The 12,196-nt window shown below is 36.9% G+C and overlaps 1 protein-coding gene across 6 annotated transcripts in view; it reads left to right on the forward strand.

Annotated features, from left to right (window-relative positions):
* LOC126761121 (probable serine/threonine-protein kinase nek3) overlaps positions 1 to 12,196 on the forward strand; it is a 120,330-nt gene that overhangs the window by 61,589 nt on the left and 46,545 nt on the right. For all 6 annotated transcript variants that reach the window (XM_050481585.1, XM_050478305.1, XM_050479113.1 and 3 more), the window contains one exon: positions 83 to 1,255. In XM_050481585.1, the coding sequence (XP_050337542.1) occupies positions 145 to 1,255 (1,111 nt within the window). In that variant the 5' untranslated portion in view covers positions 83 to 144. The remainder of the gene's footprint in view (positions 1 to 82; positions 1,256 to 12,196) is intronic.

The raw sequence follows: 12,196 nt of genomic DNA on the forward strand, positions 1-12,196 counted from the left end.
CTTTTGATGATGTTTTGTTAGATATTGAATCTTTTCGACAAATATATTATATTTCTAACTAACCGTTATATTCTTTCAACAGAACCTTGTTTCCCTTTGCACCATACATCTCGCCAACAGTATTCGGTCAGAGAGCGCCCTTAAATGATGCCCGAAATTGACCGTGACGCTGTTGCTGAAATGGTAAGCGGAGCGCATGCGCCTATATTCAGCACCGCCGCACTACTCGCCAAGGAGCAGCAAAAGTACAAGTCACACGCCCGCCTACAGGCAACGCTAGCCGAGCAGGAGCACTTAAATATGGCCGCCGCCAGTTCATATGTGTATCAGAGTCCATTGACCATACCACCACATGGTCTTCCGCAATATAATAATTTCAACATGAATAATAATCAAATTGGCGCATTAAATCACAATATGGCAGCGCAGCATTTAGCGGCGAACCACGCTTGCATAAGCCCCAGCAACAAAGAAAAGCTTTCAAATTTGCTAAAGGTGCTTGAACCCGAGCAACGCATTACTGGAAATTTTCTACAGAAGACGCTTGAAGCGGGACCACGCTCCTTACCTGGCAACTGTCCCACGAATGGCGGTAGTAATATGGCTTATTTGGAAACAGCATGTTTGTCGGCACCTCCTCTCCAGACACCTCTGTCTCCACCACCACCACCGCCGCCACGCGCTAAAACACCACATCCCCGACGTTTGGAACCAACTGCGGTACCGTCGTTAAAACCCTCCAAAACTCATAATGATCTCGAAATTAAAGCTAGTGATAATGTCACAGAAAGCTGGCACCCACATGTTTATGCGCGTCCACCTATGCGGCCAACACCACATGCAATAGCTGATATCCTCGGTTGGCGGGCCCTTGCCTCGCCGAATCAACAGCGCACTTTTGTCCCCAACAATGCCAGCAACAACAACATTGTTCCACAACGCGATGCTATGGACGAGTCATCCAATTCTTCATCAAACGCAGCTGTAACGCTTCCACCAGTGCCGGCCAAGTCGCCTAAAAGTATACTACGTAATTTTCAGCAACAATTTACCCAACAACCACAATCACCGTTAAGAGAACCGGCGCATATGCGTAGTACATCGGTGAGCGAAGCCAGTGAAGATGATGCAAGTGGCAGTATAATGGATCAGCCTTTGGACCTTTGTGTACCAAAGAAGCCGCGAGAATTGAGTTCTCCGCCACCACAAGTGAAACACACACAGATTCTTACCAAAGCCGGAAGCAGCAAGAAAGGTAAGTGCGAGCATGTAACATCCATAACTGTTTTTGTAATGTGGCTTAAAAATCACTTAATGGTACTTACAATTTAATGAAAATAGGAAAATTTTATAACTTTAATTGCGAGTATATTGCAAATTGTAAAAAGCGGCAGATTAACATACCTTTTTTTAGAATTGAAGGAAAATAAATACTACCAAATTAAGACCTGAACAAAGTCCATTTCTTTAATATTTAATACAAAAATCTTATTTAGTTTACCTTGTAGCCTCATTTCGTTCAAGGTTAGGTTCGGTTATATGAACAATCCTTACAGGGATTTCACTTGGACAACTTGTAACGACGGTCCGTTGTGTTGCCTAGACCACATATAAAATTTATGAAGCTGCTCGTAAATGAAGTGCTTTGACCCGATCACAATTTTATTGCGGCGGCTAATATCAGTTTCAGCTAGGTCTTCTGGTTCACCGAAGGTATGACCGCCGAGATGTTCCAATCTAAGTCTTGCAAAAGCTGAACAAAAGAAAAGAAAGTTCCTGGATGTTTCCACATCCCCGACTTTCACTCAACTTTGACAATTTGCATACGGCTGGACGACATGAATGCCTATTGAACAATGACTAGCAAAACTCCTACGATTGCGGAAGGTTGAAATTTGATAAGGGCAAGCAGTTCAGTAGTAGCGTATGAGTTCTACTCTTTGCCAAAATGATCCCGCAGAAGCTGATCGTTGAACAACGACTTCTAAGCACACGCGATCTCCTTTGGTCCAGTACCAACTTGCTCCCGTTACTATATGAACGCAGTAAAGGTGCCCCTCTTCTTAGCATTGGCTTTGTAGTTTGCAACTATTCCGCTATGACCAAGCACCCAAACGAGTTTGATAATGAAGTAAATTAATAATCTAGAATATAGATACTCCTTGGCTATCTTTGAGCTCAACTAAGCTGCACTGCGGAACAGCAAATCAATTGCCACCTTAATAGCAACCACTTCCGCTTTAAAAACACAACGTGAATTCAGTAGCCTAAAGCTAAACTTAGTGTAGAGCTAGATTAGAAGACGCCTTCCCCAACCTGCCCTACTAGCTTCCACCCATTTGTAAAAATACTCACTGCGTCTCTTCTCGAGCCACTTCCACCGTTCACATATCTCTCTATAGTAGTCTAAGGCAATTGATGCCTTCTTTGCTTCTTCCTATACGCAATGTAAATTTTATATTTTTTATAATGCAAAAGTAAAAGCTAACTATTTGCGCCCCAAAATGTAGGCAACGCTTTCTTACGTTCGCTTTTTATAAATAACGACATTTATAGAATAAAATATAACCTCTTTTCATAATCAAAACAATTTTATTTAAGTGTTTGCTTGCAACGAAAAATATTTATGAATAAATTTCCGAATCACCTGAGCATTTAAATAGAATTGAGTTGTGCGCATTTACGACGTGTCTTGCTGTTATATATAAATAAAACCGCAATGATTCATATCCGCTGTTGGAAAGGAAAACAAGTATTAGTATTCGTGAAATCTAGACTCCTATTGCTTGTTGACTTGAAAGTTGCTGAATTGTCATTATATAATTACCGTTTTACATTTTAAACACTTTATCGCGTTTACTTCCACTTGCTTGCTTAGGTAAGTATCACATTAGCACATTCATTACTTCGCATTCAAAAGTGGGGGGCGCAAAAACTGGAAGTTGGGCCACTGTTAAATGCACCACAATGCTTATCTATGAGCATTAATGCATTTGTAATTAATCACTGTATTTTAATTTTACATACTAACAACCTGATATAATTATACAGGTGAATATTGAAATTAACTCTCATAAATCAATTGGAAATTGATTATTCAAACGAATGTTGATTTATCTATGTATTTAGAAACTTTTTTAAATAAACATTAAAAATGGATACCTAGATATATTATATAAGTATTCTTCAAACAATTATATTTGTCTTTGTTTTGAAAACAACGCAATCTAAATGTTATACGAAGTCGGTTGGTAAGCACAGCAGGCATAAATACTTTCCAATTACAGGGTCTGATACAAGATTCGTAGAATTTAAGCTTACATCCAATATCTTTCACCTAAGAATTCGGATTATTGCTTTATTAGTAATAAAACTAGTTATTTTCGTCTTATATATGCTCATTTTATGAGCATTTTTTATAATTTTTCAGTGGACAATATCGTTTAAAGATCAGCAATAATCTGCCATCATGTGGCAACTATTACGGAAAACGCAGCACAGACTCAAACGAAAAAATTCCATCTGTTGCTGATAAAACCCCGCTCCAAGAAAGAATGATATCAGGGCGCGTAAAATTTTACAAGGCCTGAAAAATGAATGCTTCGCTTCAATGTTGTAGACTCTGCAATAGCTTCAAAAATTAATAAAAGTTTAGGTGATGCCTTAAAAACCCCTATTCCTTACATACATGAGGGTGCTTAGCAACTAAGTTAACAAATGGGTATCTTGGTGGACATTCTAATGACGGGTTCTGGGAACACAAACAACGGTAATGCTACCCGCACAATTTTTCAGCCGCCGAATCCTATTGTAACTGTAATTTTCCGCATAATGGCTTGAGATATACAGTAAGCGTAGCAGTTTTTCACATGTCCTGGTTTCACGAGCATCCATCGAATCATAAAATTGTAATACATGGCGCAGATATTATTGAAAATGTTTCGTTTCTAATAGAAATGGTGCCAGAAGAGACGCATTAATGCAAACATGATAATAACGTCAAAATCTATAGGTACCTCGAAGTACTTCAAAACATATGGTAATACAAGGTCTGTCGCAAAAGAAACAGGACTGTTAAAAAAACAACAAAAAATTAATATTTTTCAAAAGTTATATTTTGTTATTCAAAGTAGTTTCCTTGTGCTTCGATACAGCGTTTAGCCCGGTCAATTAGCATTTCAAATGAGTGTTTAAGGTCATTTTTCGGAATGCTCTTGAGAATATCGGTCGTCGCCTTTTGGATAGCTGAAATGTCCTGAAACCAGTGTCCTTTGATGGGCAAATGAAGTTTTCTAAATAGGTAAAAATCACAGGGTGCCAGATCAGGTGAGTAGGGTGAGTGATTAATGGTTAATATGGAGCTTTTTGTCAAAAAATCAGTGACAAGCGTCGACCGATGACACGGCGCATTATCCTGCAACAGGCGACAGGACCCTGCCCCACGGTATATACCGCTGCACGCTTCATAACACCAAGGTAAAACACAGCATTATCGTTTGGACAGGTGGGACGAACTCTCGGTGTACAATACCCTCGGAATCGTAAAAACAAATCAGCATTGTCTTTATTTTTGACTTCTGAAGACGACAGACTTCTGATCGTCACAGAGGTCCTCACGACCTTCTTGGAATCGCTTAAACCACTCATGCACATTACTATGGGAAAGGCACTGATCACCATAAACTTTTTTCATTACCACCAGAAACAGTTATATTTAAAAAGTTCTGTTTCTTTTGCGACAGTCCTTGTATAATCAGCTTATTTTATATGCGAACGAGATACCAGAAGGTCGTATTTCCGAAAGTTCTGAAGAATTGTCTAAGCAATTCTTCTTGAATTGCATAAAAAACGTGCGAAATTATTTGTTGTAAAAGGGGATCCATTTCAAGGAATCCTACTTTTTTTAAAGAAAAAACACAGAAACAACAAATTTAATGGGGTTTATTAGCATTCGAAAGAACGCGATATCGGTCGCCATTGACTTTTCAAGAGCCCATGGAGCGAAGAAATGCTTGGGATTGTCGAGGAGCTTCAAATCTCGCAAAAGCTGTATTTTTTACGCTTTCAATTTAAGATTTTGATGTAAAATGCGCCAAGTCGTTTGATGCGTCAGTCCGAGTTACTACGAACGGCGCCGAATCGATTGTACACTGTCAGCTACGGCTACTATATTTTCTAATATCCAATAATGAATGCTGGGTCTCAAAATGAATGGTGATGCGAATATACGCTCAGTAGGCCGATTATGAAATATCATGACAACTTTACACGACTCACGCGTGATCTGTCAAAAATAGACTATTGAAAAAAGTACCTCTAGTTGGGTCACCCGTTAAAAGAAAATGAAGAATTACACCTGAAATTTTTTACCTTCCTATATTTTTCATATATACATATGTACATCCGAAAAATAAAGAAAAACGCTTAATAAAACAAAAACAAAATTTACCGATATTAATTGATGAAGTATTTGTTAATAATAAATAATTTTATAAAGAATATATACATGTACCTAAAATTTTAATTTGTTTCGATGTTATTAACAAAGCGTTGCCAGATTGACCATTTCGCCCACTGTGCGCTGTAATCAATCACGAGTGATGCCGAGCAAATGGTGAAACTCGTAAATTACTGATGAAATCATCATCATCATTTTTGTGACATTAACTTTTATCGCTTGTATGGCAGTGCAATATCTCACTGCACATATCCAAATGTTTATTCCAATACATACTTACATACACACACATATAGATTGTACATACATACACATGCATGTATATTTATTTAATTTATGCAATATTAAGGTGCTTGATTGCCAAATGTTTTTTATTGCTATAAAATTAATTGATTTAACATTTAGCATTGTTGCCTTTGCCATTGCTGTTGTTGCTTTTGTTTCGATTGCGTTCACGCTTTTAGCGCTGTCGCATGCACAGTGATTACTTTCGACGCCGCAGTGTTGTTGCTGCCGCGTGTCTTGCATTATGGTCGATTGCATTTCGCATTGAAGTCACTTTACATATTTGCATTCCATTTTTCATTTTATGGGCAGTAATTTGCCAATCGCATTGAATCACCCTCTCACTTAACGGCATTTAATTATGTGTGTAAAATAACCAACTCACATATACATACATACTTACATACTGACGCCGCTGCATTGCGAGCACTCGGGCGCAAATTGCAATTGTAGCAAACAGTTCACCGTTGCATACCGACAACCAAACCACCCCCCCTCCCTTCATGTCGCCAATTCGTCCCATCTCTACCATCCTTTTCGCTGCGCCGTCGGCCGATCCGATTGCGATCGTTATTGGCTAATTGCTTTGGTATTTGTGGTGACCCATTTTTCTCTATAATATCGACGCATACACTTACACATACGCTGAATGTACATGAATATGTATGTTGAACTCAACTCTGTTGCAAAATTTATTATGGAAAATTGTTGGCAACACTTTCACAAACAAACACCCAAGCAGGCACGATTGCACCAACAAATGTGCAAATGATATAAATATATCATGAAGTTTTTATTTATTTTGTATTAAATGAACGACTTGCTGCTATTTAATTTCATTGTTATTGTTGTTATTGAAGCGCAGCCATTTGTTTGCGTTTATTTTATATTGTGTGTGTGAATGCGTGAAGCGAACAATATGTACATATGTACATATATGTATGTATGTATATATTTTTGGTCTGTTGATTTAAAATTTTAATTGTGGGCCGTTGCATTTTTATGAGGTCATTAAAAAGCGCTTAAGTGAAATTGAATGGGTGCGGTGAAAATTTCTGTGATTACGGCTATTTTATTAATGCGAATTTCACCCATTTACTGTGTGCATATGTATGCATTGAAGTGACTTTCATCATTTACGAATGAATGCCCACAATTTCAAGTGCCACTTTGATTAATTGCACCGAATCACTGATTATCGTTTGATGCTTTCCATTGTTTTATTTGTATGCACTCATTGCACTGCATTTATGATGAAAGTTGCAAATTATTGATGCCAAAAATTATTGTTTCGTAAAAATGTGTAATGGAATTAATTGGTGATTAATTATTGAATGTAATTCATTATATATTACATTTATTCAATCGTGTCTTGATAAATATTTTCGCTTGGGGAAGGATTTGTAAATTTAATTTTGTTATACATACATACATAGTCAATATATTGCTTGCCGAATAATATTGATTAACTCATTTCTGCTTGAACTATATACTTTACGTTCAAACACGGGCTAAAAAGTATCACGCCAGTTTTGAATTAAACGCACAACAGCCCTTAAAGCACAAACTTGTTTGTTGTATTTGCCTTCGCGAAAAGCGAATTTTCCATATTTTTTCTTAGAAAACTTTTAAATTTATTGATCCAAATATGTATACACATATTGTGATATCTTTTAACTGTATTTTAAGACTCAATATTATTAAAAATTGTTCACAAAAACAAATATTTATTGTTTAAAAAAATAAGCTCGGCTTAGCCGTTTTCTAGTAATGTTGGTCACTGACTTTGAAAGCACTATTTTGAAAAAATGCGTTTAAAGCTTGATCTTGTGCTTCCAAGAACTCTGAAATGCCTTTTGCGTGTAACTTCGAAAATATTCACCGCAACGATATTGAGAACAATAAGAAAATAAAATATACAAAACTCGATTTTTTGAAAATGCGTGCAAAATAAAGAATAATAGACGCAAAGCGATATAAACTTAAGGGATCAGTAGGGTAGGGTCTATTTTCTAAGATAATACGTGCGCGAACTTTGGTTAGCCGCACATGCTTTTTGGTGGTTTAACATAAGAGTTATTGTCAAAAGTAACTGAATTTAGAATTTTTCAAAATATTTCTTTATTGGGAAAGAGAAGAAAAAATATTTTTACATTTCAAATGTATTACAGAAACAAAAAAGTTTAAATGTTGGAAATACAACGTAACTATACGCGAACTTTACTTAGCAGCATTACAAAAAAATTAGATAATTAAGAGGTTTTCACAAAATTTTAGCCAATTTTGCGCTCTTAGTACGAAGTTGCACCCCCATTCTTATTAATTACTTGGAAAATTCTGGCTGGGATCGAGTCAATTAACTTTTGCAGTGTACCTCTATCCAGATCCAGCCACGCCTGCAAAATTGCTGTTTTTAGCTCCTGCGCGGCTAAGTACTGGCGCCCATTCGCATACACAGTCCTTGCAATTATGCCCCAAACATTTTCTATGGGGTTTAAATCCGGACTTCGGGCTGGCCATTCTAGCAACGGTATAGAGCGCGAAGCAAAAAATTCTTTTGCCTTCTTGGAAACGTGGATGCTGGCATTGTCCTGCTGAAAGGTAAACGTAACTTCGTTATCCTCCAAATACTCAATGAGCACATCATCCAACATCTCAATATATTTTTCCGAATCCATTTTCGTCGTAATAAAACATAGTTTGAGCTTTCCATGGTAGGAGAACCCACCCCATACCATCACAGATCCACCCCGAAATTACGGCTCATTCTGGGAGGATTATTTTCGCGCAGATCATGCCAGTAATAACTGAACCCATCAGGTCCGTCTAAATTAAACTTTTTTTCATCAGAAAAAATAACATCGTGCCAGTAATCGGTCCAACTCATATGCTCCTTCGCAAATTTAAATCTGGCTACTTTATGGACATGCGTAAGTTGTGGTTTTTTTAATTGCTTTTTCCACTTTATGTATCTGTCTGCAGCTAAAATCTTCTGAACTCTTCTTTTTCCAATTGGGATATTTAATTTGGCTACTATTTTAGAGGCACTCAACCGATTTTTAGTAGCTTCTTCTTTAATAATATTAACTTGCCGGCGAGTTATCTTGGTATTCCTCCTTGAATTTTTATTGGATATGCCGTATTTATCTCCTAATCTCAGAAAATTTCTCACGACTTTCTCTGATCTTTTGATTTGCCGGCTAATTGCTCTGTTAGAAAGACCATTTTCCTTCAAAATTTTAATTTGTCCCTTTTCCACATCATTTAAAAACTTTTGTCTAGCCATTTCAATCACACTGTTGTCAACTGAATATAATCAAAAAGAATAAGTGTAATTGTTAACAAAACTTCACAGAAAAATATTAAAAACACAGAGAACTTACCGCAAAAACGATAAAAATATGACTGCGGCTAACCAAAGTTCGCACCAATTGTCAGACAATATTCAGATTTTGCTATTTTAGTACCGTTATGCTCTTGTTTTTATATGCATGCTTACTTTATATGTATATTACCTAATCGTTAGAACTCAAAAGAATTCGTAGAGACAAGCATTCTGCCCCCCTTGTATTCGATAGGTGCGTCACAATCAGTCGGGTTCCATTACACAGTTTCGGCGCGTGAAGATTGCGAAACATAATAACGACAGATCCAACTTTGAGACGCAAATGATGCGGTGGCATACCAAGCCTCTCCAAAGAATTTAGAAATTCCACTGGATAATTCGTCGTCTTCATTGCCAAGACGATCGATAGATTTGTATGAGCGCAAGTTTCCCGGAATTTGTCTTTGAATCTTCCAGTTTAAGTCAACAACATCGGTATTTTTGGCAGCTAACATTGCGCGTGCCGTTAAGGAACATTCGTGATGAGTTCATCTTTCGTGAATTGATAAAGGGAAGATGGAATTGATATCAAACCGGAAGTATCAACCAGAATTGACCCATTTCCAATTCTTAGCGAGACGATGTAAAATGTTCTCGCAAACGGATCACTGACGAAAGTTGAAAAAAACTCGCCAATGTTAATTTTGTTGTTGGCGGTGTTTCCACTGGCTGTAATGTATTCTCTGTGTTGAAATACAATCTTTGGACATTCTCCAAATTAACCGCGAGACGCACAACAGTCGGAAAACGTTCATGAATCGCAAAAGTAAATATCCTACAAAGCGCTTTATTGCAGTTCACGTATCGACCATATCGTTCGAGGCCAATAACCGCCATGTTGCTTCTTTTGATGACGTATTTTATCGTGAGTTTTGAATGTGAATTAGACAATAGTGGCAAATAGTGTAGTCAACTTCGATATTCACTCTTCTGAATTGAATGTTGAATGTTCTGCAGTTGTCCTCTGGTGAGCAACGCCGATAGAGTGGATATCCATCATTTCCAGTTTTTGTTTCCGAAAGAAACCTGGATAGTGTTTCGTGCATTTACAAACCGAAGTGGGATTGTGGTGTCCGCAAGGTCTATGAATACGTTTTCACCACTTCGTATAATACTGGATCTTTCTCTGCATCAGAAATTTCCACAGAAATGATTTCATCAATTTGATCTGGTGTAACCACAATCCACCATCTAAAGAAGAATGTGTGGTGCGGCAAACCTCTTTTTTGCAACTCAACAGAGTACATCCAGCATCTAACAGCACCATATATGCCATACGTTGCTTCAAGATAAAGTCCATCTAATATCGTAGCTCTTGTTTGAAAAGTCGTGCTGTGACATCGTGACGATCGCTTGCTGATTGGCCGCGATCCATAATTCCGCACGTATGTCACCGCATCCTGGGAGTACTCGTTCATGTGTCTTGGGCTGCCATACGTTGATGGCAAAACGAACGCCGACGGATATTAGCGCGACCTCTTCGTGGTAGCGTAACAAATTTCTATCTAAAATTGATTACTTTGTATGAAACACACATAACATTTTCACTGACTAATTTTCAATATTTTTTTTTTTTTTGAATAGCCGGAATAAAGAAAGCAAACGACAAATTTGAACGATTCAAATAATTGAAAAACAAAACAAAAAAAATTGAAAAAAAATTTTGTATGAAAAAAAGTTACTTTTTGGAATTGTCCAATTTTCCGACTTTTCCTCATGAAAAGCATACGGTTTTTTTTCTACACCTTCCCCGATCCACAGCGAACAACCTCTGATAATTTCATCAAGATTGGTTCAGCCGTTCTCGAGCATTAGCGCTACTAACAAACAAACATTCATTCGTTTGTATGAGAAAAAGAAAAGGGCTGTTTTTAGGGGTTTTCCGGCAACTATTTGAATTTGCCGTAAAACCCATCTTTGAACCTAAACGAACATTTAGAAAAAAGAATTGGCCAAATTGGTCCAGGCGTTGTTGAGTTATGCGCTTAGCAACACATTTTGCGATTCATTTTTATACTTGTACATATGTATATAAGATAAAGCTTTTTTCACATATCATGAGGTATATCGTGGAGTGTATAAACACATTTTTTCGGAATTTTTTTGATGACATCTGTCGGAGAAATGGCTGGGTGAATGAGATGCGTTTTTTCACTGGCGGACACGATTTCTCATGTTTGGATCACCTGAAACACAAAAACCCAATTTATTCATAAAAAGTACGTGAATGGTTATCGTCCCTACTAAAATCATGAAAAAATGTTGATAAATAAAAAAGTAATTAAAATTTTTCTTCTTTAATTTTTCTCCATGTTTTTTTTATATAAATTTTGTCATAACATTGTCAATAAATTATAGGGACGATAGAAAGGCGTTTTGTGACCATTTAAAAAAAAGTAAGCAAATCGGTTGAGTCGTTCGACCGGAATCATGTCCGCCATTTTAAAAAAGTGAGTTTTGAGAAAAACGCGTTTAAAGTGCCAGTTGTGCACTCCGAGCATTATTATTATTATTTTTGGGCCTTTTTCGAAACCTTCCAATGGTTTCTACATTAATTCTAAGAGTATAAGGTATCAGAAAATGCAAAACAAAAAAATAATTTGGAAAAAAGATTACCCTACTGACCTCTTCAGATTTTGGCTAAACACAACATAACCAACTTTTTTTATCTACTACGATCTTTTCGGTCGTCTCTGACAGAAATTGAAAGTCAAGTGATAAATAACTCATCAATAAAGATATACACACGTGAGACAAAACTATTAATAACAAAAACTCAAAATTCATTGGATACAGCCAACATCTTAATCAAGGTATAGCGATTCAGATACAGAATACGTATTACGATAAAATCAGTGAAAATAACAAAACATTTCAAAAATCGTCGAATATTTTAAAGTGAAACTACCTCAAACAAATATTATACCCCTCATTTTAGTACAATGCAACTAATTTTTGACAAATGTCGAGGCCCAGCAAAGACCTTTTCATAAGCAATATATTCAGAATTTTTTTTTAAGTTAAAAGACAGAAGACACTATAAAGTTAGCAATGAGCTTATAATATTC

Source organism: Bactrocera neohumeralis, chromosome 2 (genome assembly GCF_024586455.1).
Source record: "Bactrocera neohumeralis isolate Rockhampton chromosome 2, APGP_CSIRO_Bneo_wtdbg2-racon-allhic-juicebox.fasta_v2, whole genome shotgun sequence".
NCBI lineage: Eukaryota > Metazoa > Arthropoda > Insecta > Diptera > Tephritidae > Bactrocera > Bactrocera neohumeralis.